This window comes from Chiloscyllium punctatum, chromosome 37 (assembly GCF_047496795.1).
Source record: "Chiloscyllium punctatum isolate Juve2018m chromosome 37, sChiPun1.3, whole genome shotgun sequence".
NCBI lineage: Eukaryota > Metazoa > Chordata > Chondrichthyes > Orectolobiformes > Hemiscylliidae > Chiloscyllium > Chiloscyllium punctatum.
The window spans coordinates 31,716,040-31,741,230 of record NC_092775.1 but is presented as its reverse complement, the minus strand read 5'-3'; the positions used below and the strand labels follow the sequence as shown (position 1 = coordinate 31,741,230).

Sequence of the window (25,191 nt, the reverse complement as noted above, 5' to 3'; positions counted from 1 at the left end):
CACAGAAATTAATGAGGTTGATCATTATCGCATGTTATTCATAAAAGTTTGCTAAGTACAAATTGGCTTCCACATTCCAACAATGAATACTGGCAGTAAAATACTTTTGAGACATCTGGTGGTTTTAAAGGTACTTTATGAACACAAGTCCTTCTTCGCTATGAAGTGAAAATTTCAATGAGAACATTGTACATGGAGAAAAATAAGAATGGAGACTGTATAGTTTGCTTTTGCTGTGCTGATTTCCTCTAATGTTTATCTGTAAAATGTCAGTTATATAAAGTGAGTGTAATTCATAAATTTGAAAGTGAGTTTTGAGAAGATTTGTAACTCAGGTTGAGGTTTTAGATGTAGGTTTGCTCGTTGAGCTGGAAGGTTCATTTCTAGACGTTTCATTGCCTTACTAGGTAACATCTTCAGTGGGCCTCAGGCAAAGCAATACTTAAAATTCCTACTTTCTATTTATATCACTAACCCAAAGAAACCCAAACATATAAGTAGAAAGCAGGAATTTTCAACATTGCTTCGCCTAAGGCCCACTGAAGATGTTACCTAATAGGGTAACGAAACGTCTGTAAATGAACCTTCCAGCTCAGTGTGCAAACCTACATTCATTATAAATTTGATATCTGATTGAAAACATTTGCGTATTTCAAACAGTGGGAAAGAAATTTTAGAACTGCAAGGGTCACAAAATAGTTCATATACATGAATCCTTTCTTTGAGGACTATTATTTGTATCAAGTTTGCAACACGAAGGTTTTTTAAGTAGTTTTCCAGAGAAATGCTTATTTCATAGATTTCCTGGTTTGTTGACGTGAATCTGCTGCAAAAAATTCTCGTATCCTTGCAAAATATTCTTTTACAAAATAAGTAGCAGTAAACAAGCTTGTTTTTTTAAAAGAGAAACAACTCTATAAGTTTGACTGTGCTTTGGCTGCTACATTTATCACTGACACATTACAATGATTTTGTCTCAAAGTCTCCAAGTAAAGTGTTCTCCCATATCAAGAGTAATAATGTCTCACCGGGATTCATTTTAAATCATTAGATATATTTGAATGTACAACACTTGGAGGAATTGGAAAAATATTGTGAATTTCTTCTTTTTAAACTGAGTGAAATATAAATACTATGATATTTGCAGTGGAAAATCATAGAATCATAATATGGTTACAATGCCAAAGGGAGTCATTCAGTCTGTTGTGTCACTCTGGCCCTCTGAAAATACCACTGCTCTGCCTTTCCTCTGTAGCCTTGCAATTGATACTTTTTTCAGATAAAGATCTAATTTCCTTTTAAGTTGATGCTAAATTAGTATTTCATACAGTGTTTTATAACTTCCTTGCTTTTCTACTCTGTGCCCCATATGTTAAAACCCAGGATGCTTTATTAACCACTCGACCAACTTTTCCTGCCATCTTCAATCATTTAAACACATTTATGCCAAACAATTTTAGAGTTATACATTTTATTTCACTGTTTTTTTTTCTGCATTGTACCTACCAAAATTAATCATATCGCATTTCTCTGCATTAAATCTCATTTGTCATTCACCTATCTTTTCCACTAATGTTTGAAGGGCTTTTGTCCTAAATATTGATTTTCCTGCTCCTCGGATGCTGCCTCACCTGCTGTACTTTTCCAGCACCGCTCTGATCTAAACTCTGGTATGCAGCATCTGCAGTCTTCACTTTTGCCTAGTTTTCCACTAATGTGCCTATGCCATTTTGAAATTCTTCATATCCTTCTCCTGGTTCACAATACTTCCAAGTTTCATATTTACTGCAATTTTAAACTGGTGACGTGCACACCAAGATTTACATCATTGACATATATCAGGAATAGCAGAGACCCTAACATCAAGCCCTGGAAAACTTCACTATAAAAGTTTGTTCAGTACAAAATCGATTCACCACTACACTACGTCATTCAGCCAGTTTTGTATCCATTTTGCTACTGTCCCTTTTGTTCCATCATCTGTAACCTTGGTCACAAATCTATTATGTGGTATATTATCAAATGCCCTTCAGATGACCATGTACACTACGATAACAGTACTATTCTCATCAACCCTTTCTGCTACCTTACCAGAAACCTAAGCATCTCAGTTAACACTGTTTACTCTTTACAGACCAATACCAGCTTTCCTTAATTAACCTGCGTGTATCCATTAATTTTCTCCCAAATTATCATGTTTCCCCACCAAAGTTGAACTTAAACATGCATTGCTAGGTTTATTTTACACTGTTTTTAAACAGTGGTGCAACATTTGCAATTCTTCGGTACTCTGTCACCACCTAAGTTTAAGGGAGACTGGAAAATTATGGTCAGAGTCTCTCACTTTGTTTCATAGCATTGATGCATCTCATGCAGTTCTGGTGCCTTATCAATTTTAAGGATACATTCTATCCCAGATCTTCTCCTTGCCAATGTTAAAACATTCAAGTGTCTGAACTGCCTTCTTTTTCACATGATATTACAGTAATTCATTCTTTGATAAAGACAGATTCAAAGTATTTGAATTTAATAAACTTAAAATTTTTAGTGCCTCAGCTGTACCTTCATGCATAAACACCCTCTTTGGTCTTTAATAAAACTTTGCAGTTTGTGTTGAAAAGAGAGATCTATAGGATTAAATATATAATTCCATTATAGTGTAAGTTTAGGTGGATAAACCATTGTGAAACAAAAATAAACAAGCTTTACGAACAGAACATAGAGTACAAGGATAAAGGAGTAACAAGAAAATTTGAATCACATGTTGGTTAGAATACAAATGTAGTTCCTCTTTATGTGAACCCTTTTGTACAAAGGATATTAAAATTGTGAAGAGTCTTTGCATAGGTTTATCAGAATTATGCTGTCATCATACACTTGAGTCTCACATGGTTTTAATAGCAAGACTCTATATATGAGTTACAGCCTAGTTTTTCAATGCTACTACAACCAATCAACTAATTTATATGCAAATAATAAAACAGCTTAATGTCCCCAGACTTTGGAGCTTTAGAACCATGGGCACTAGTCATCAGCTCCCTTGTTTCATTAACAATTGTTACCATTCAAATTTTTGAGGTATTTTAGGTGCTAGAGGTGATTTCCTCGAATTCCAGGAGCAGCAATTACTGTTTTATATGCTGTTGCATTGTTTTGGAACTTTGGAAAAAAAAGTCAAAACAACAGTAGTTTTAAAAGGGAGAAGAACATGCAAAGGATTCACATGGTGAGGTCAGTGCAGGAGAGAGAGAGAGAGAGAGAGAGAAAGAAACTGACACCAGTGTGAACCTGCACAGTTACCGCCTTTGCTGTTTGAATTCATGTATCGCTGGACATTGGAGTGTGTCTGGGAAAATTAACAAACAGTGAAATTCACAACTGATCTTGGAGGAACTGTTTGGATGAAGTTCACAGCCCAGAATTAGATAAGTTAATTGTTTCAAGTGGCCTACAAAAAGTCTGCAGTAGAGGGTAGAGTGGGTTCTTTCTTGATTATATGTTTTTTGAGATCTGTCTCTTGATTAAACTGAAAATATAAACCGTAACTATTAATCTAACCTGTGGCGGTGTTTTGTACAGGAATATTTTCTGGGTCTGTAGATTGTGAAGGAGAAAAAATGGCTTTTAGTAGAGTGATATGTGCTTCTTCTCAGATGTGAGAGTTTAAAGAGAGTTTAAGGGTTACTGCGGATTATATCTGCAATAAATGCTGTCGGTTGCGAATCTTATCAGATCAAGTGGATTGTTGGATAGACAGTTAGAAGCAATGAGGAATTTGCAATCGCAACAATATGTGATGGATGGCAGGTATAGGAATGAGGGAAAGTCTCAGATACAGTCACATAGATGGGTTAACTCCAGGAAAGCTAAGAGAAGTTGGCACCAAGTGCAGGCGTGTTCTGTGGCTATACCCATTTCAAACAAGTATGCTGTTTTGGAAAATGTAGGGGGTGATGGATTCTCAGGGGAACGTAGCACAAACAGCCAAGTTTCTGGTATTGAGACTGGCTGTAATGCTCCGAGGGGTACGTCAGGTTCCAAGAGATCAATTGTGTTAGGGGATTCTCTAGACTGAGGTACAGACAGACGTTTCTGTGGCCAGCAGCGAAAAATCAGAATGGTGTGTTGCTTCCCTGGTGACAGGATCAAGGATGTCTCAGAGAGGGTGCAGAATGTTCTCAAGGGTGAGAGGGGCCCGCAAGAGGTCATTGTCCACACTGAAACCAACGACATAGGAAGGAAAAAGGTTGAGATTGTGAAGGTTGATTACAGAGGGTTAGGCAGGAATTTAAAAACGAGGTCCTCGGGAATAGTAATATCTGGATTAATCCCGGTGCTATGAGCTAGTGAGGGCAGGAATAGGAGGATAGAGCAGATGAATGCATGGCTGAGGAGCTGGTGTATGGGAGAAGGATTCACATTTTTGGATCATTGGAATCTCTTTTGGGGTAGAAGTGACCTGTATAAGAAGAACTGATTGCACCTAAATTGGAAAAGGACAAATATACTGGCAGGGAGATTTGCTAGAGCTGCTCGCGAAGATTTAAACTAGTAAGGTGGGGGGTGGGACCCAGGATGATAGTGAAGAAAGAGATCAATCTGAGACTGGTACAGTTGAGAGCAGAAGCGAGTCAAATAGTCAGGGCAGGCAGGGACAAGGTAGGACTAATAAATTAAACTGCATTTATTTCAATGCAAGGGGCCTAACAGGGAAGGCAGATGAACTCAGGGCATGGTTGGGAACATGGGACTGGGATATCATAGCAATTACAGAAACATGGCTCAGGGATGGGCAGGACTGGCAGCTTAATGTTCCAGGATACAAATGCTACAGGAAGGATAGAAAGGGAGGCAAGAGAGAATGGGGAGTGGCATTTTTGATAAGGGATAGCATTACAGCTGTGCTGAGGGAGGATATTCCTGGAAATACATCCAGGGAAGTTATTTGGGTGGAACTGAGAAATAAGAAAGGGATGATCACCTTATTGGGATTGTATTATAGAACCCCCAAATAGTCAGAGGGAAATTGAGAAACAAATTTGTAAGGAGATTTCAGCTATCTGTAAGAATAATAGGGTGGTTTTGGTAGGGGATTTTAACTTTCCAAACATCGACTGCGTCTGCCATGTGTTAAGGGTTTAGATGGAGAGGAATTTGTTAAGTGTGTACAAGAAAATTTTCTGATTCAGTATGTGGATGTACCTACTAGAGAAAGTGCAAAACTTGACCTACTCTTGGGAAATAAGGCAGGGCAGGTGACTGAGGTGTCAGTGGGGGAGCACTTTGTGGCCAGCGACCATAATTCTTTTCGTTTTAAAATAGTGATGGAAAGTGATAGATCAGATCTAAAAGTTGAAGTTCTAAATTGAAGGAAGGCCACTTTTGATGGTATTAGGCAAGATTAGGGGCAGATGTTTGCAGGTAAAGGGTCAGCTGGAAAATGGAAAGCCCTCTGGAATGAGATAACAAGAATCCAGAGAAAGTATATTCCTGTTAGGGTGAAAGGAAAGGCTGTAGGTATCGGGAATGCTGGATGACTAAACAAATTGAGGGTTTGTTTAAGAAAAAGAAGGAAGCATATGTAAGGTATAGGTAGGATAGATCGAGTGAATCCTTAGAAGAGTATAAAGGCAGTAGGAGTATACTTAAGAAGGAAATCAGGAGAGCAAAACGGAGACATGAGATAGCTTTGGCAAATAGAATTAAGGAGAATCCAAAGGATTTTGACAAATACATTAAGGACAAAAGGGTAACCAGGGAGAGAATAGGGCCCCTCAATGATCAGCAAGGCTGCCTATGTGTGGACCTGCAGAAAATAGGAGATACTAAACGAGTATTTTGCATCAGTATTTACTGATATGGAAGGATATGGAAGGTATAAAATGTAGGGAAATAGATCGTGACACCTTGCAAAATGTCCATATTACAGAGGAGGAAATGCTGGATGTCTTGAAATGCATAAAGGTGGGTAAATCCCCAGGACCTGATCAGATGTACCCTAGAACTCTGTGGGAAGCTAGAGAAGTAATTACTGGGCCTCTTGCTGAGATATTTGTATCATCGATAGTCACAGGTGAGGTGCCGGAAGACTGGAGGTTGGCTAATGTGGTGCCACTGTTTAAGAAGGGTGGTAAGGACAAGTCAGGGAACTATAAACCAGTGAGCCTGACGTCGGTGGTGGGCAAGTTGTTAGAGGGCATCCTGAGGGACAGGATGAACATGTATTTAGATTAGATTACTTACAGTGTGGAAACAGGCCCTCCGGCCCAACAAGTCCACACCGCCCCGCCGAAGCGTAACCCACCCATACCCCTACATCTACATCTACCCCTTACCTAACACTACGGGCAATTTAGCATGGCCAATTCACCTGACCTGCACATCTTTGGACTGTGGGAGGAAACCGGAGCACCCGGAGGAAACCCACGCAGACACGGGGAGAACGTGCAAACTCCACACAGTCAGTCGCCTGAGGCGAGAATTGAACCCGGGTCTCCGGCGCTGCGAGGCAGCAGTGCTAACCACTGTGCCACCGTGCCGCCCACAAAGGCAAGGACTGATTAGGAATAGTAAACATGGCTTTGTGCGTGGGAAATCATGTCTCACATAATTGATTGAGTGTTTTGAAGAAGTAACAAAGAGGATTGATGTGGGCAGTGCAGTAGATGTGATCTATATGGATTTCAGTCAGGCGTTTGACAAGGTTCCCCATGGGAGACTGGTTAGCAAGGTTAGATCTCACGGAATACAGGGAGAACTAGCCATTTGGATATAGAACTGGCTCAAGGGTAGAAGACAGAGGGTGGTGGTAAAGGGTTGTTTTTCAGACTGGAGGCCTGTGACCAGTGGGGTGCCACAAGGATCAGTGGTGGGTCCACTATTTTTTGTCATTTACATAAATGATTTGGATTTGAGCATAAGAGGTACGGTTAGTAAATTTGCAGATGACACCAAAATTGGAGGTGTAGTGGACAATGAAGAAGGTAACCTCAGATTACAACAGGATCTGGACCAAATGGGCCAATGGGCTGAGAAGTGGAAGATGGAGTTTAGTTCAGATAAATGCGAGGTGCTGCATTTTAGGAAAGCAAACTTTAGCAGGACTTATACACTTAATGGTAAGGTCCTAGGGAGTGTTGCTGAACAAAGACACCTTGGAGTGTTGGTTCATAGCTCCTTGAAAATGGAGTCGCAGGTAGATAGGTTAGTGAAGAAGCCATTTGATATGCTTTCTTTTATTGGTCAGAGTATTGAATACAGGAGTTGGGAGGTCATGTTGCAGCTGTACAGGACATTGGTTAGGCCACTGTTGGAATATTGCGTGCAATTTTGGTCTCCTTCCTATTGGAAAGATATTGTGAAACTTGAATGGGTTCAGAAAAGATTTACAAGGATGTTGCCAAGGTTGGAAGATCTGAGCTATATGGAGAGAATGAACAGGCTGGGGCTGTTTTCCCTGGAGTGTCGGAGGTTGAGGGGTGACCTTATGGAGGTTTACAAAATCACGAAGGGCATGGATAGGATAAATAGACAAAGGCTTTTCCCTGGGGTCGGGGAGTCCAGAACTAGAGGGAATAGGTTTAGGATGAGAGGAGAAAGATGCAGAAGAGACCTAAGGGGCAACGTTTTCACACAGAGGGTGGTACGTGTATGGAATAAGCTGCCAGAGGAAATGGTGGAGGCTGGTATAATCGCAACATTTAAGAGGCATTTGGGTGGGTATATGAATAGGAAGGGTTAGGAGGGATATGGGCCGGTTGCTGGTAGTTGGGACTAGATTGGGTTGGGATATCTGGTCAGCATGGACGGGTTGGACCAAAGGGTCTGTTTCCATGCTGTACATCTCTATGTCTATGAGTCTAATTGCTTTACTAGTGTGGAGCTGACTGGCAGTGAGAAACATCATCTCATGCAGAGGAAGGAATAGCATGAATCAGGGTATTCCAGAAAGGTGTTTTTCCTGTATACTGATGACACAACTCATTTGGTTAACAATTGAGAAAAAAACAACTTTGACTTTTTGATAGAGCAGAGTCAAGTTGCATTACTCGGGAAGAAAAGAATAATTGATTTGCTTTTCATTTTCCATTCATTGGAAAAGTGATTAGTTGCCACATAAATGAACTTAATACATTCACATTTTGTTAAGATGGTGATTAAACTCCCATAATACTTACTGAGTTCTTTTGATATGCATTGTAAATGAACGGCTGCGGTTGATTCCGCTAGAATCAGCAGGAGATACAAAGTGCAGTTTCACAGACATTATTCCCAGGGATTTTGGTACAATTCCTAGAGATAGGTAAGAAAAAAAAAATCAGAAATGAAGGAGCACCTCTTTTTTCATTATGGGCAAGGGAAAATTTTCACATTGGTAAAACTTGGTTGGTAGGTTGTAAAAATAAATTCTTCCATTTTTGGAATTATATTTTTATTGAAGTTACTTTAAAACAAGCAGAAAGAACACTAATGTTAGAAAGGCATGAATTCACTCTCAGTAGTGACAGTTTTAACAGTGACTTCTGGAAAGTATCTGAAAGTTGAACCCCACAGAGAAACAAGCAAAACTTGAACATATGGAACATCAGAGCTATGACAATTGCAATGTCTTCAAGAAATGAATGCCACTGATTCCTTTACATTGGTGTTCTTTAATGTGGAAATGCTGAACAATTCCCATAAACTAATCATGCCCGAGTAAATGGCATGCCTGCTCTTATTTCTGGAGCATTCCACCTTGTGGGAAACAACAGTTGAAACAGATGTAATTTATTTAATTGGGATGAACACACCTGGTAATGCAAAAACTATGTCAACTTGTTTTGAATTTTGTGGAAAATGACCATGGTGTTATTCTTGCTGACTATCAAAGTAAATTCTCATTTAAACAATTTATCAAGAAAAACATACAAATAAGCTATTTTAATAAGTAATTAAGAATTTTAAAGAAGTAAGATGCTGTAAAAATGAAATGTGATCTCAGATATTTATTTCTCTGAAAATCAGATGTAATAGTTATCTGAAGTGGGTGTTCAAGCAATGCAATCATGACTATATGAGTTTACATATGTACCAAATAGGGCAACTTGTTGGTGTATTAAGGTGCCACAGACAGCAGGAGAAACTGAATTAATAATTCTCATACAAAATAGGAGCACAGATACACCTTTAGCACCTTTAGCCATTCATTAAGATCATGGTGATCTGTTTCAAATTACAGATTCCTACCTTTCACTACGAACTTTTGATGCCCCCTTCTAAGAAGAATTTATCCACCTCTGTCTTAAAAATAATTAATGGATCCTCCTCCACCACCTCCTAAGGCAGAGAGTTTCAAAGTCATACAACCTTCAGGAAAAAATTGTCTTCACCTCTATCCCAAAAGGATGACCCCTAATTTTAAAACAATGCCCCTTAGTTCTGGACTGACTACAAGAGGAAACAGAATTTCCACATCCATTCTATGAATAGCATTCTGGACCTCATACACTTCAATCAATTCACCCTTCACTCTTCTAAATTCAAGTAGAACCAAGTCCATTCAATCTAACTTTTCCTCATGACATAACCCATTCATGTTGCTCACGTTTCAGCAAAAGGATCATTTGCATCCTGTTGTCTTCTCACCATGCATCTGCAGTTAGAATGCATTTATAGATGGATATCTGAACGTCTGTCTAGCTGAGCTGCAAGGTTTGTTCTCAGACGTTTCGTCACCAAGCTAGGTAACATCATCAGTGAACCTCTGTTGAGGCGCTGGTGTTCTATCCTGCTTTGTATTTACGTGTCTTGGTTTGTTAAGGTGAGTGATGTCATTTCCGGTTCTTTTTCTCAGAGGTTGGTAAATGGGGTCCAAATCAATGTGTTTGTTGATGGAGTTCCGGTGTGAATGTTAGGCCTCGAGGAATTATTGTGCGTGTCTCTGTTTAGCCTGTCCTAGGATGGATGTGTTGACCCAGTCAAAGTGATGTAAGGATCTTCATCTGTTGTAAGGATACTGGTGATAGAGGGTCATGCCTTTGGTGGCTAGTTGGTGTTAGTGTAACCTGGTGGCTAGTTTTCTGCCTGCCTGTCCATTGTAGAGTTTGTTACAGTCCTTGCAGTGTATTTTGCAAATGACATTAGTTTTGCTGGCTGTTGGTGAAGGGTCCTTTAGGTTTATCAGTAGCTGTTTCAGTGTGTTGATAGGTTTGTGGGCTACCACGATGCCAAGGGATCAGAGTAGTCTGGTTGTCATCTCTGAGATGTCTTTGATGTATGGTAGTGTGGCAAGGGTTTCTGGGTGTGTTGTGTCTACATGTTTGGTTTTGTTGTTTATGAATTGGAGGACTGTGTTTATCGGATACCCATTGTTCTTGAATACACTATATAAGTACCTCTGCCACTCGTAGTTGCTGGGTTCTGCACTGTGTTGTAGCCCATTTAAATAATATCCTGCAGCAGCTCCATTTGTGGGTATCAGGATGATTGCTTCTGTAGTAAAGTATCTGGTCTGTGTGCTGCTTCCCAGTTGACGCTAGTCTGCAGTTCTCCATTAACTGTTCGTTCCACTGTGACACGTAGGAAGGGGAGTCTGTTGTTGTTCTCCTTTTTCGTGAAATTTATGCCAGTAAGGATGCTATCGATAATGATGTAGGTTTCCTCTAATTGGTCCATTTTGTGATGACAAAGATATCATCCTGTACCGGTCCCAAAGTTTGGGTTGGATCATGGGGAGGGCTGTTTGCTCGAGTCTCTGCATTACCACTTCTGCTAAGAAGCTTGATATTGGTGATCCCATAGGTATTCCATTGATTTGTTTGCAGGTCTTGTCATTAAAGGTGGAGTGGGTAGTGAGGTACATGTCTACTAGCTTGAGGATGTTGTCCTTGCTGATGAAGTTAGTGCTGTCTGGTGTTTGTGTCCTTGGTTCCTCTAGTAGTATGGTCAGTGTTTCTTTGGCCATGCTGATGTTAATTGATGTGAATAGGGCTGTTACGTCAAAGGAGACCATTATTTCGTCCTCTTCTATTTTCGTATCTCTGATGGTGTTGAGGAATCCTTGGGTGGATTGGATGGAGTGGCATGAGTCTTCTACTAGGTATTTCAGTTTTCAACAGAGTTCCTTAACTAGTCTGTATGTTGGTGTTCCAGGTAGCGAGAATATGGATCTGAGGGAGGCCTTTGGTTTGTGTACCTTAGGTAATCCGTAGAAGCGAGGTGTGTTGGATCCAACAGACTTAATTTTTTGCAGATCTGTCTTGCTAATTTCGCCTGATTTATGAATCTTCTTCAATTCAGCTGTGATATGGTTTTCTTACATGCACCACTTCGACTGGGACAGTACATCCATCCTAGGACAGGCTAAACAGAGACAAACACAGGAATTCCTAGAGGCCTGGCACTCAAACAGGAACTCCATTAATAAACACATCGATTTGGACTTCATTTACCAACTGCTGAGAAAAAGAACTGGAAATGATACCATCCACCTTAACAGACCAAGCCACATTAATAGAAAGCAGGACAGAATACCAGCACTTCACCAGAGGCTCACTGATGATGTTACCTAGCATGATGATGAAAAGTCTGAAAACAAACCGTAATTATTGACTGATTGAGTCTTGTTTTCTCCCCTTGACCATTTCTTTGACAATAATTTAAGCTGAAGGGGACTTTATTAAAATATAGATCTCGCCTGGTTTTCAAGCAGTAAGTGAAACAACATTATTGCCACATGATGGACAAGATTTTAAAGCTCTCATGAAAATGATATTGTTGGGCAAATTCTGAAATGCAGATAGCTTTGACTGGAATTGCAAGCAAATTTAATACATACTCTCCAAAAGTGGATTTATTCTGATCGTAAGGCAACCTTCAATGTTTACATTTGCTCAAGAACAAAAAAAAGAAATTACATTTATATAGTGCCTTATCACATTCTCAGGGATTAGTTTAAAATTTAAAGAAGATTTGGCAGTTAACTGTCATTTTGTCACTAACTGCTACATTCTCCTTTGCAATAACTCTACCAATCAGAGTCTACTTGACAACACATCAGCACTCTCGCCTCATACAGTATCTAGTTTGTCTTCCCTTTGTGTTGGTATTTCTTGTGAGTTGTCCTGGTGAGTGCAAGATTAAAAACTTTGACAAATTGTCTTTTTTCAGTAAGCTTTAATCAGATATGCGTATAATTTTAAGTACAACCAGGTTTATTTAATAAGTGCTATCCAATGATTGAATCACATCTTCCATAGAGGTCGTTCTATCAATGATGAGTTTCTCACAGAAACTAATGAGAACATTACTAAAAGCTGAGCCTGGAGGAGATTCAATGTCCAGTTGTAACATTTATTGCTTTCCTCAAGGAATGTATCTTTGATGAAATGGCCTCTAACCTTCTATTTCTTGTATATTTTCATAACATAGATGATATTATGTTTGCTATATTTCAATCTGCAGCTGCACATAAAAGTTTCCCTACACACCTTAATGAGTTCAATAGCATGCTCAATTTCACCTTTGATATGGAGCAACCCAATGAGATCCCTTTCCAGTCTATTTTCAGATTATCTTCAAAGGATAAAGTGTCTGAAAACTTTGAGCAATATGTGAAGCTAGTCATTTCACACTGCTACTTTCAAGAAGCAACATGACTGTTATTCTCCACCAAAATGCTATTGAGCCAATAAAAAGGATGGTCAGCCAACCACATAAATGACTAATACGATACATAAATTTCAGTGCTGGTATGATGCCAGTTACATAAACCTAACATCCAACAACTGGTAGATCATTTCAAAACAGCAGACTCCTTTGGCTGTTTGCAACAAGCAGAGTATTAACTATATACAACTATCTTATGTTTACAAAATGCCGAGCAATGTCCACATTAGATATGATTTTGTAGTAGAACAATACATAGTAAATAGCCTTAACTGTGCTAAGAATTACATAAACATCCAATTTAAGATCATCAGCCAGGCATGCAATGTAACTCGCTCACTCTTGCTAGAAGTTAGTAAGTTTGCAGATGATACCAAGATTGGAGGTGTAGTGGACAGCGAAGAAGGTTACCTCAGATTACAATGGGATATTGATCAGATGAGCCAATGGGCTGAGGAGAAGCTGATGGAGTTTAATTCAGATAAATGCAAGGTGCTGCATTTTGGGAAAGCAAATCTTCACAGGACTTATACACTAAATGGAAAGAACCTAGGGAGTGTTGCCGAACAAAGAGACCTTGGAGTGCACGTTCATAGCTCCTTGAAAGTGGAGTCACAGGTAGATAGGATAGTGAAGAAGGCGTTTGGTATGCTTTCCTTTATTGGTCAGAGTATTGAGTACAGGAGTTGGGAGGCCATGTTGCGGCTGTACAGGACATTGATTAGGCCACTGTTGGAATATTGCGTGCGATTCTGGTATCCCTCCGATCGGAAAGTTGTTGTGAAACTTGAAAGATTTCAGAAAAGATTTACAAGGATGTTGCCAGGGTTGGAGAATTTGAGCTATAGGGAATGGCTCGACAGGGTGGGGCTGTTTTCCCTTGAGCGTCAGAGGCTGAACAGTGACCTTATAGAGGTTTACAAAATTATGAGAGGTATGGATAGGATAAATAGACAAAGTTTTTTCCCTGGCATGGGGAGTCCAGAACTAGAGGGCATAGGTTTATGGTGAGAGGGGAAAGATTTAAAAGAGATCCAAAGGGGAACCTTTTCATGCAGAGGGTGGTACATGGATGGAATGAGCTGCCAGAGGAAGTGGTGGAGGCTGGTACAATTGCAACACTTAAGAGGCATTTGGATGGGTATATGAATAGGAAGGGTTAGGAGGGATATGGGCCAGGTGCTTGCAGGTGGGACAAGATTGAGTTGGGATATCTGGTCAGCATAGACGGGTTAGACCGAAGGGTCTGTTTCCATGCTGTACATCTCTATGACTCTAAGCTACATACAGTATATTCAAATACAGATGTCCTCCCAGTCCTTTGTAAACAGAAAGAGTATGCACCTTTTCAAGCAAACAAATGCTTGAGAAACAATTATATCCTGTTGTATTTCCCATGGTGCTGCCTTGACAAATGAGCACTGACTTGGCTGGTATGAATTTAAACTAAAGCGTGAGGGATAAATAATGATGGTGCATTCTAATTTCAATGCTTTGACTGGTCAAAGTCTAGTTGTCAACAAAACACAACATCCTTTTGTGATGTATAATTTGTTGTTCCATTTGAACTTTGGCATTCTTGCAATTCTGTCCTAGGAAGTGCAAACTGGAAAGCTTCAACAGCATCTCTCATTTCTTTCAGCCATAGTCAAGTTCCATTCTACCAAGCAGTAGAATTAATCAAGTCTGCAGTTGCGGTGAACCCTTGGCCTTCTAAGTCCAATTAAGACATGAGTACTGCCAACTGAGCCATCGGATATTACAAGAAGCAGACGTAACCTGGATACAGAATCAGAAATCCAAATTCAGCAAGATGGAATGAGGAGAAATAAGTTTTTTTTTAAACCTTACTTGAGGAACTGTCATGTAGTATCTGAATCCCTAAGTGCTAAAAGCAAACAACCCTGTTTCTATAAAACTTTTATCTGGTACTTCTAAGTATGAAGCTAATTAACAGACACTGGCTGAAGCCAATACATCTGCTGCTAGATGGCTTAAGGTCATTGCCACAGAGTGCATCTGTCAATTTAAATGTGTATAATTAAAACCATTGCTCCAACATGAAGAAATATGTATATATAGTATCTGAGAATGGTTTGTCCTGAAAACTCACAAAGACTCAGTACTCTTACAATGACAGTTGAAATGTTTCATATATAATATCATCTTCAATACATTATTGTGTTTTATAGGCCATGTATTACTTTGTTGTTATCAATTCAAAAAATTGGAATGGGAGTATTTAGAGGATAATATCCCTTTAATATTCCCAATGATGTCACTAGTCTAGTGGTTGACTGATCACTATCTTTAAAATTTCTTTACAGAGACATTGGTTTAAAGAAAATAAAAACTTACATTTATATCTTGCCTTTCATGACCTTTAGATGTCCCAAAGCTCTTTATAGCCAACAAAATGTAGTCACTAATGCAATGAATGAAAAATAACGTCCAATTTACAATGAGTAATCTCTCATAAATAGTAATATGAGCATATCCAGACAACTTTTTTTGAGTGATGTTGGTTGAGGAGTAAATATTGACCAAAACATTGGAATAAATCTCCCAGTCCTCTTCAAAATAACACAAAAGGATAATTGATTTTAACCTGACAAAGTAGACAGGGATTCAGTTCAACAATGTAAAGTAAAAGGAATCAAGCTGTTTTATGAAATATAGCTACTAAGAAATGCAAAAGGAGACATGCCTTTACAAATGGTGCAGGCACAAGGGATGTAAGACTTTCAACAGATATCCACTGAATGGCATTTTGGGAATGGCATGTGGTCAAATAGGACTCAAATTAGATGACAATGACATCTTATAAGATGGGTAGTTGGCAAGAAAGTGAAATAAAAACAAGTGTTGGAGGAACTAAGCAGCTCTGGCAGCATCTGTCAAGATAGAAACAGAGTTGAAGTTTTGAGAATGATATGAACAGAGTCCTGGAGAAGAATCATATCAGATTTAAAATGTTAATTCTGCTTCTCTTTCCACCTGTTGGATTCTCCAGCACTTTCTGTTCTTAGTTCAGACCTGTAGCATTCACAGGTTTTGTTTGCAGCCCATGATGGGAGGATGACAAAACAAAATTTGGGAAGGTTCTGTTAGGGTGCTTTTCAGTGACCATTGAAGCATACATGCAATCTTTCCTCAGATCTGTAGTGTGCCCACTGAGTTGACTGCTGAGAGCAACCCAAGATGCTTCTTTCTGCTATCTATTTGTTTTGTCTTCTTAATTTGGTTAAATTGCTGCTTCACAATCTAACTGCTATTCTGATGAAATGGTGGATGTTTATTATTGTAGTTAAAAAAGACTTAAAGTTTCAATATCAATACTTGTTCCAAGGAGATGAATCTTTCTTATGACCAACTCCATCTTGATCTCTAATTTTTTTCATAAGTGAAAATTGTGGTCCTCTGGTATTCACCTGTTTATTAAAAATCAGAAGAGGAAAACTTGAATGTTGGTAACGGCACAGTGGCTCAGTGGTTAGCACTGTTGTCTCACAGCGCCAGAGACTAGGGTTCAATTCCAGCCTCGGGCAACTCTCTGTGTGGAGTTTGCACATTCTCCCCTGTCTGAGTTAGTTCACTCCAGGTGTTCCAGTTTTCTCCCACAATCCAAAGATGTGCAGGTTAGTTGAATTGGCTATGCTAAACTGCCCATAGTGTTCAGGAATGTGTTGGTTTGGTGCATTGTTCAGGGGCAAATATTGGGTAGGGGAATGGTTCTGGGTGGGTTACTCTTTGGAGGGTCAGTGTGGACGTGTTGGGCCAAAGGGCATCTATCCATGCTGTAGGCATTCTGAAAAAACATCTGTTTAAATGCTCTTCCAGTTATCAGGAGTTATGCTTCACTAGGATTGCATTCTGGAAATCAAATCTGGCTATTCTAGGAATTGTAACAAAAACTAAAGAGTTTAAAACTAACTAGGAATCCCCAATTTAACTGGTTTTCTGATCCAATTTGACAAAGGAACAGATCAGGTTTCTGTACTTAACAAGTATGACTATTTATTGATTAGATTCCCTACAGTATGGAAACAGGCCCTTCGGCCCTACAGGTTCACACCAATCCTCTGAACAGTAACCCACTCAGACCCATTACCCTACCCTATATTTACCCTTGACTAATGCACCTAACACTATGCGCAATTTAGCATTGCCAATTCACCATTACAAATGAATAAACTCCAGCTACAGGGAACCAATTATGAACCGTTGGCATAAAACTGTATTAATTAAACTCTAATCCCCTAACTCCTCTTTACACACATATACTGGCAGGAAAGAAACATTTTATGGCTGGAGGGAAAAACTGAGAAAGCAGTGCAGAGTTCCCTCCTCAAAGGATTTGGTGAGATGATGGTTTTGCTCATCAGAGCACTAATGCTTTCATTTATTTATAAGAGACACAGGGTGACTGATTACACTTATTATTAACCAAAATTCACAGCTTACAACAGTTGCTGAAGGTTTTCTTTAGGCTTAAACTGTTTTATTTTACTGCAGAGAAGAGACAGTTCCTGAGCTGGTGGAGATCTGACAGCACCTCACTATCTTCTTCATAGCTTCAAGCTGTTCAGCTAACTGAGTGCCAATCACTTTAGTTGTTGGCAGGCAGAAAGTTGTTGTTATCAATAACTGGTCACTAGCCTAATGGCAAGTATTTGTTGCTGGCTGCATCTCCATTTGGCCACAGCTGTTGGCTTCAGCTCATCTACAAATCATCAACTCCTGTTTGAACCAGCAGCTGTGTAAACAGTACTTGCTATGATTATTAGGTTATTTGTTTTTAATAAGTGCAGCAATCCCTCAACAACCCTTGATTTTTAAAACTGTTCTTTTCCTATTTCGGTCCATAATCCGAGATAAATATTTATTTAAAGTATGGTCTTCAACAGGTCTGAAATCATCCACTCTCTTTGCTGAGGGGAATCTAGATTTATGATTGGAAATGTTCCCGAACCAAAAACCAGTTGCAGTCCAGAGAAGCCACACTAAATTGATCCCAGGTAAGACTGGATTTTATCATGCGGAGGGGTTTAGTGGGTTGAGCCTGGATTATTTGAGTATAGAAGAGGAAAAGGAAAACATATTGAAACATACAAAATTTTCAGGAGACTTGACTAGATAGTATGGAGAGGCTATTTCCTCTTACCTCTTTTCTCCAGAAGGCATAATCTTAAAGTAAGAGGGTAATCTAATTAAAGGGTAATTGTTATGGATTAAGCCAAACCACTCAAAACAGTCTTAAGCAGGCAGCTCAGACCATAACATTGCAATTTGTTTTGGTAAGTGTACAGTAAAAATTACCCAGATTAAGTTAGCTAGGTTGACTACTAGATTTTAAAACAGACAAAAATTTATTCACAAAATTGCACAGTGAAACACAAAGAATAGAATAAAGAACCCCTACAGAACTTAACCTATCCAACTAGACTTAATTATGCTGTTCTGAAAATACACAACAGTCCCAATAAGCAAACTCCCTTTAAAAACCGGTATAAATGGAACACATGCTTACAAATTGAAGTTGAAGGGCAGAAAAGAGAGAGAGAGTTTCCACACAGCTCCCTGTTGAACTTCCAACCTGTTCAAGACTGAACTAAAACTGCTCAGCTCAGCTAGAGAGCTGACCATTCCCCTTTCATTATACAGGTCACTTCTAAAACATGACCATTTTTGCCTGAAGTCTCATCTATTTACATATAAACAAAAGACCTCTCAAAATCCCTTTCACCTCTGTACCAAACTAGACTGATCGGAGCTCGGCCCGGTTTATTGCCCATCTAAAAAATATCAAGGTCAGAGTATCCTTGAGCCAAGGAGCAGCTTTCAGAAAAAAAAGGGACTAGCTTTGTGACACCTTCCCACTTAAAAAAATCATGAACAATAAATACCAAAAGAATGCTTCATTTTTAACCCTTCAAAGCTGGTTTGTGGTCGAAACACACATATGTACTATAATAACTATAAGCATCCAAACATGCCACGTCCACATGCAGGCCACTGTGCACCCACCACCGAACACCTCTGTACCTCATTCGAGCCTCGAAACCACATTGGCAATCACATTTTTACAACCTGCCACATGCACGATTGTCAAATTGAATGGCTGCAACAATAAGCTCCGTCTAAACAGTTTGGCATTATTGTCCTTAAATTGTTCCACAAATGGCAATGGGTTGTGATCAGTTTATATGATTGTCTCAGATGCATTGCTGGTAATATAAACTCTGAAATGTTGTAATGCCAACACCAAGCTTGAAATCTCTATCTCCACCATTGAATATTTCTGTTGATGAACATTCAACTTCCTGGAAAAATACCCAATGGGTTTCTCTATTCCCGCAAAACCCTGCTACAGGAGCATTGCACCGACACCCACATGACTGGCATCGATAGCCACTTTGAAAGGCTTCTTGTACTCTGGTGTGGCTAATACTGAGGCAGTGGTTAACACAGTCTTTAGGCTAACAAATGACTTTTGACAGCCCACTGTCCACTGAAACTGCTTGCCATTTTTAAACAATTCGGTGAGTGGAGCAACCACACTGTTATAGTCCAGCGCAAACTGTCGGTAAAATCCACTCAATCTCAGGAACTATAATTCGGCTTTTGTTGTCGACGGTGTGGGAAGTTGCCCAATTATTTTCGTTTTTGCATCCTGTGGGGCCATTTGTCCATATCCAATAACATGGCCCAGGAAGGTGACTTGGGCTTGGTAAATTCACTTTTAGCTAGGTTTACCACCAAGTCTGCCTTCTGAAGTCAATCGAACAAGTCTAAAATGTGGCTGAAGTGTATTTCATATCAAATGACATGACTTTGAACTGATATAGTCCATTTGGCGTAATGAAAGCCGAAATTGCCTTTGCTTTCTCTGACAGACGTACTTGCCAGTAGCCTCTGAGCAAGCCGAACTTAGAAATGTAAGTTGCTTGTCCCACTTTTTCAACACAGTCTTCCAACTGTGGAATTGAATATGCATCAGTCTTTGTAACAATGTTGACTTTATGATAGTCCACACATAACTGTTGGGTACTATCTGGCTTTGGCACCATGACTATGGGTGACCTCCAGTCACTCTAACTCACTTCGATTATGCCATCTTGGAGCAGACGCTCTATCTCCTTCTGAACCTGTGCCAACTTTAGAGGGTTATGCCTATAAGGATGTTGCTTAATCGGAACAGCTTCTCCTATATTTACAACATGCACAATTAGGTTAGTACTTCCTAGTTTACCTCCGCATATCTCCCCATGTGATAGTAACGACTCTTTCAGGTCATTTCAATTTTCTTGTGGAAGGTAACTCAAAATGTATTCCAATTTTTGACAACTTCCCCATTGTCCAATCTGATTTGAGGAATGTCCAATTCAGAATCCTTTGAACTTGGTTCTTCCTTCTGTGCTGTAATCATTAACACCTTCTCATCTTGCTTTCCTTCCCAATCAAGATACCTTTTGAGCATATTCATATGACACACTCTGTGAGATTTCTTCCTGTCTGGAGTTCTTATCAAGTAATTCACCTCACTTAAATTCTTCTCAATTTGATATGGTCCACTAAATTTTGCTTTTAAAGGCTTACCTGTTACTGAAAGTAACACCAATACCTTATCCTCAACTGCAAAATTACAAATTTGTGATTGTTTTGTCTGCTTCTTGTTTCATTTTAGATTAGATTACTTACAGTGTGGAAACAGGCCCTTCAGCCCAACAAATCCACACCGACCCTCCAAAGTGTAACCCACCAGACCCATTCCCCTACATTTACCCCTTCAACTAACACTACAGGCAATTTAGCACGGCCAATTCACCTAACCTGTACATCTTTGGACTGTGGGAGGAAACCGGAGCACCCGGAGGAAACCCATGCAGACATGGGGAGAATGTGCAAACTCCACACAGAGAGTTACCTGAGGCGGGAATTGAACCTTGGTCTCTGGCACTGTGAGGCAGCAATGCTAACCACTGTGCCACCGTGCCACCCAAACATTATCTGCTGTTATACTTTTAAATGCTGTCTAGCCAACTCTCCAGCTCTATTTAATTGTTCTTTAAAATTTGACACATAGTCCAAATGGGTGGTCTCTGAATTCTTACTTAGTAATTTCTCCTTAATCAGTTTTATTGGTCCTCTTACTTCATGCCCAAAAATTAATTCAAATGGACTGAATTTGGTCGATCCATTCAGTGCATCTCTGATCACAAAAAGTAAAACCGAAACTCCCTTATCCTAATCATCTGGATAATCCTGACCATAAGCTCTCAACATTGTTTTAAGTGTTCAATGCCATCTTTCCAGTGCTCCCTGCGATTCCGGATGGTATGCAGTAGATTTGAATTGCTTTATTCCCAAGTTATCCATAACCTCCTTGAATAGTTTGGATGTGAAGTTTGATCCTTGATCTGACTGGATCTCTATTTGGTAGTGCGCATTCTTCTCCAACCCTTTTAGCTGTAATGTTGCATAATGGAATTGCCTCCGGAAATTTAGTTGACATACCATTAATATTAATAAATACTTTCTCCCATTTTTTATTTGATGTTGGGGACCTATGCAATCAATCAAGATTCTTGTGAAAGTTTCCTCAAATGCTGGAATAGGTATTAAAGGTGCAGGTTTTGTTACTGCCTGTGGTTTTCCGATTAGCTGACATGTATGACACATCTGACAAAATTCAACTACATCATTGTGTAGTACAGGCCAGTAAAAATGTCTTTGTATTTTAGCCTGTGTTTTTCTCACCCCTAAATGACCTCCAAATAGTAGCTCATGCGCCACTCACAGCACCTCCTTTCTATATCCTACTGGCAAAACAATTTGATGAATCTCTGCCCATTTCTCATCTGCTTGAATGTGTGATGGTCTCCATTTCCTCATTAAGACATCATTTGTTAAGTAATAACACATAGCAATGCATTCACTTTCTTTCTCAGTAAATGCCTTTTGATATAACTGTTTTAACTCATCTCTCTGCTATAATTCAATCAGCTTAGTAGAGCAAAAGATGCTTGCATGTTTACCTATCTGCTCCTTCTCGGTTCCACTTATCTGATCAAAAAACACTGATCAGATAACACTATGTCAGATTCCTTATCCGTGTCTTTTGATCTCTCCTGCTTCAGCTTGTGCCTCTGATCTTGCAATCACACAGTCAGGGAAAATTCCTGAAAAAACATTCTCCATGCCTTCAGTTGCCTATGTCTCCACTGGCTTTTCAACTAGAGTAGGCAGCACGCCTACTGGTTAACCAGCTATATCATTTCCAAGGGCAAACTGTATTCCTGGAGCTGAGAGTTTGTCCAGTACTCCTACCACAAATTCTCTACTCTTCTCTGGACTCTCTAGACTCACTTTACATAATTGATCATTTTTTGTCTCACCATGAATTCCTGTTACCAGTACCTTCTCTGGCAATAGACCCTCAGGAGTACATATCTCCTCAACCTTCAGCATTATAGAGAGGATCCTGTGTCCCTTATTATTGTAACCTCTTCACCTACTATTCCTGGCCTACGTGAATAAACGTTACCCTTGCAGGCTTGGTTGGGTTTCCCACATCTGGCTTTCTCCTAACCCACCAACACTGTGATTTTGTGTGGCCCACTTTATTACAATGAAAACACCAGAACTTTTAAACTTCTTTGTCCCCTCAAGGATTTCCTTTCTACCCTGTGGTAAATTATCCCTATGATCTTCACTGAGATCTACCTTTCCCTTTCCGTGTGAGGATTTCTCTTTGCCTCAATTTCTATGCCTCATGGACTGAAATTGATTCTGGAAGCCAAACTGTGTTTTATGAACCAGCTCATAATCATCAGCCACTTCAGCTGCTAACCTTGTTGTTTTAACTCTCCACTCTTCCACATGAGTTAGCACTACTTCAGACAGTGAAGTTTTGAACTCCTCCAGAATAATTACCTCCCTAATGGCATCATAAGTTAGCTCGATTTTTAAAGCTCTTGTCCATCTATCGAAATTACTCTGTTTGATCCTTTCAAACTCAATGTAGGTTTGACCAGGGTCCCTCCTTAGATTCCTGAAACGTCGTCTATAGGCTTCTGGTATAAGATCATATGCACTTAAAATGGCTTCCTTCACCTTCTCATACTCCCCAGATACCTCCACTGACAGTGATCTGAATACCTTTCTAGCTCTACCTACAAGTTTTGTTTGGATCAACAAAACCCACGTTGCCACTGGCAACTGCATTAGCTTAGCCACTTTGTCAAATGAGGTGAAAAAGGCTTCCACATCCTTCTCATCAAATTTAGGCAATGCTTGAACAGTTTCTCACTGGGCTTCTGACTACCAGGGGCTTGCTCATCCTCACTCTCTTCCTCACTAAGCCTAACCTCAGCCTTTATCTCCAGCCTTTTAAGCTGACTTTCCTTTTTAAGTGTCAGTTTTTGAAGTTCAAACACTCTCTATTTTTCTTTCTCTGCTTTCTCTTTTTCCCTCTCTTCTGCTTCTAATCGTAACTCAAGCTGCTTCATTTGCAATTGAATTCTTGCCATCTCTCTAGATTCTGAGGGTTTCTCCAGCAAGTTTAAATGCTGAACTACTGCTGTAATTATCTCTCTTTTCCTCACAGAAGCAGGCAGCTCCAATTCCAGCTTCTCTGCCAATGGCCTTATCCACTTTTTGCAAAACTTCCAAAGTCACTGCATCCACATCCAGAAAACTTTTGGCAACTTGAAGAGCCATTCCTATCCCAAGCTTTGTCTACCCAAACAAATCAACACCCGAAATAAAGACACTAGCACCTACCACTCGCTGTTTAAAATCCCACAAAAAGCCCCCAATGTGTTATGGACTAAACCAAACCACTCAAATTATTCTTATGCAGGCAGCTCAGATCATAACTTTGCAATTTGCTTTAGTAAGTGTACAGTGAAAATTACCTGGATTAAGTTAGTTAGGTTGACTCGTAGATTTTAAAACAGACAAAAATGTATTCATAAAATTACACAATGAAATACAAAAAACAAAAAACCCCACAGTACACAGCCTATCCAACAAGATTTACTTATGCTGTTCCAAATATACACAACAGTCACAATAAGCAAACTCCCTTTAAAAACCAGTATAAATGGAACACATGCTTACAAGTTGAAGTTGAAGGGCAGAAAAGAGAGAGAGAGAGTTTCCACACAGCTCCCTGTTGAACTTCCAACCTGTTCAAGACTGAACTAAAACTGCTCAGCTCAGCTAGAGAGCTGACCATTCCCCTTTCATTATACAGATCATTTCTAAACCATTACCACTTTGGCCTGAATCTCATCTGTTTACATATAAACAAAAGGCTTCTCAAAATCTTTTTTATCACTGTACCAAACCAGACTGATCAGAGCCCAGCCCAGCCCAGTTTATTACCCCTCTGAAAAATAGGACAGAGTCTTCTTGAGCCAAGGAAATAGCTTTGTAACAGTAATCGATCCATGGAATTCTTTATTGGAAATTGCTGTTGAAGCTGGGTTGTTAAGGATATTCAAGGCTGAGATAAACTGATTAAAAATCTGGATAGGTTTATGGGATAAGGCAGGGAAGTAGAATTGAGGATTATCAGATCAACCATGATCTCATTGAACAACAAAGCAGACTAATGGACTAAATGGCCTATTTCTGGTCCCAGATTATATGGTCTTAAGATTTTACATGGCAAGAAATATCACAAAACTTTGCAGCAAAAACTCTCTGAAAATCTCAAATCAACAGGCACTTAGCCAAAAAGATGTGAAATTGAGCTCATCAAAGCTGTGAACTAAACCTTACTAAAGGAAAAAGAGATTGGGTAGGAGCTGAATATTACTTAAGTTGAGAAAGACTCCAGAAAGCAACAGCACAGAAGAATTTGGAAGTCATTGTTCATGAATCAAAAAACCAGCATCCAAGTTCAATGGGTAATAGGGACTGTAGGCCTTTATTTCAAAGGAAATGGAATATAAAAATAGCAAGGTTTTGCTATATCCATACAAGGCTAGTCAGATCACAGCTGGAACACTGTGAACAGTTTTAGGCCTCTTATCTCATAAAAGATATACTGGCATTGGAGGCAGTCAGAGAAGGTTCACCAGGCTGATACCAGCTGTGAATTTTTGAACATCTCTAACCAAGACAATTGTGAATACTCCATTGATTACTGTCTCTGAAGCTCATATTGAAAGATTTTTTGCCTCTCAGGGAGTCAAAGGATATGAGAAGCTGGTCGGGGAAGTGAAATTGAAACCCAAAATCAACCATGAATAGTGGAGCAAACGCAATAGGCCATGTGGTTTACTTCTAGTCATATTTCTTGTGTTCTCAATGTAAACTCAAGGAACAGCACGTCATTTGACTAGGCACTTGACTGGGTGCAGAATTCTAAAATCTACATCAAGTTCAACAATTTCTGGCCCATAGGTCTCCTCTCTCATTGGAGATGGATGACTGATGGTGGGCGAGGAGTGAGTTTCACAGTAAGCTCTGAAGTAGACAAGAGGTGACTTGCACTTCTGCATTGAGGTAGGGTAGATAGGGAGAAACTAT

General features: G+C 39.6%; 1 protein-coding gene across 3 annotated transcripts in view; it reads right to left on the bottom strand.

The window, feature by feature from the left end:
* Positions 1 to 25,191, bottom strand: part of ripor3 (RIPOR family member 3) — a 243,085-nt gene that overhangs the window by 134,068 nt on the left and 83,826 nt on the right. For all 3 annotated transcript variants that reach the window (XM_072556548.1, XM_072556547.1, XM_072556546.1), the window contains exon 2: positions 8,178 to 8,292. In XM_072556548.1, the coding sequence (XP_072412649.1) occupies positions 8,178 to 8,266 (89 nt within the window). In that variant the 5' untranslated portion in view covers positions 8,267 to 8,292. The remainder of the gene's footprint in view (positions 1 to 8,177; positions 8,293 to 25,191) is intronic.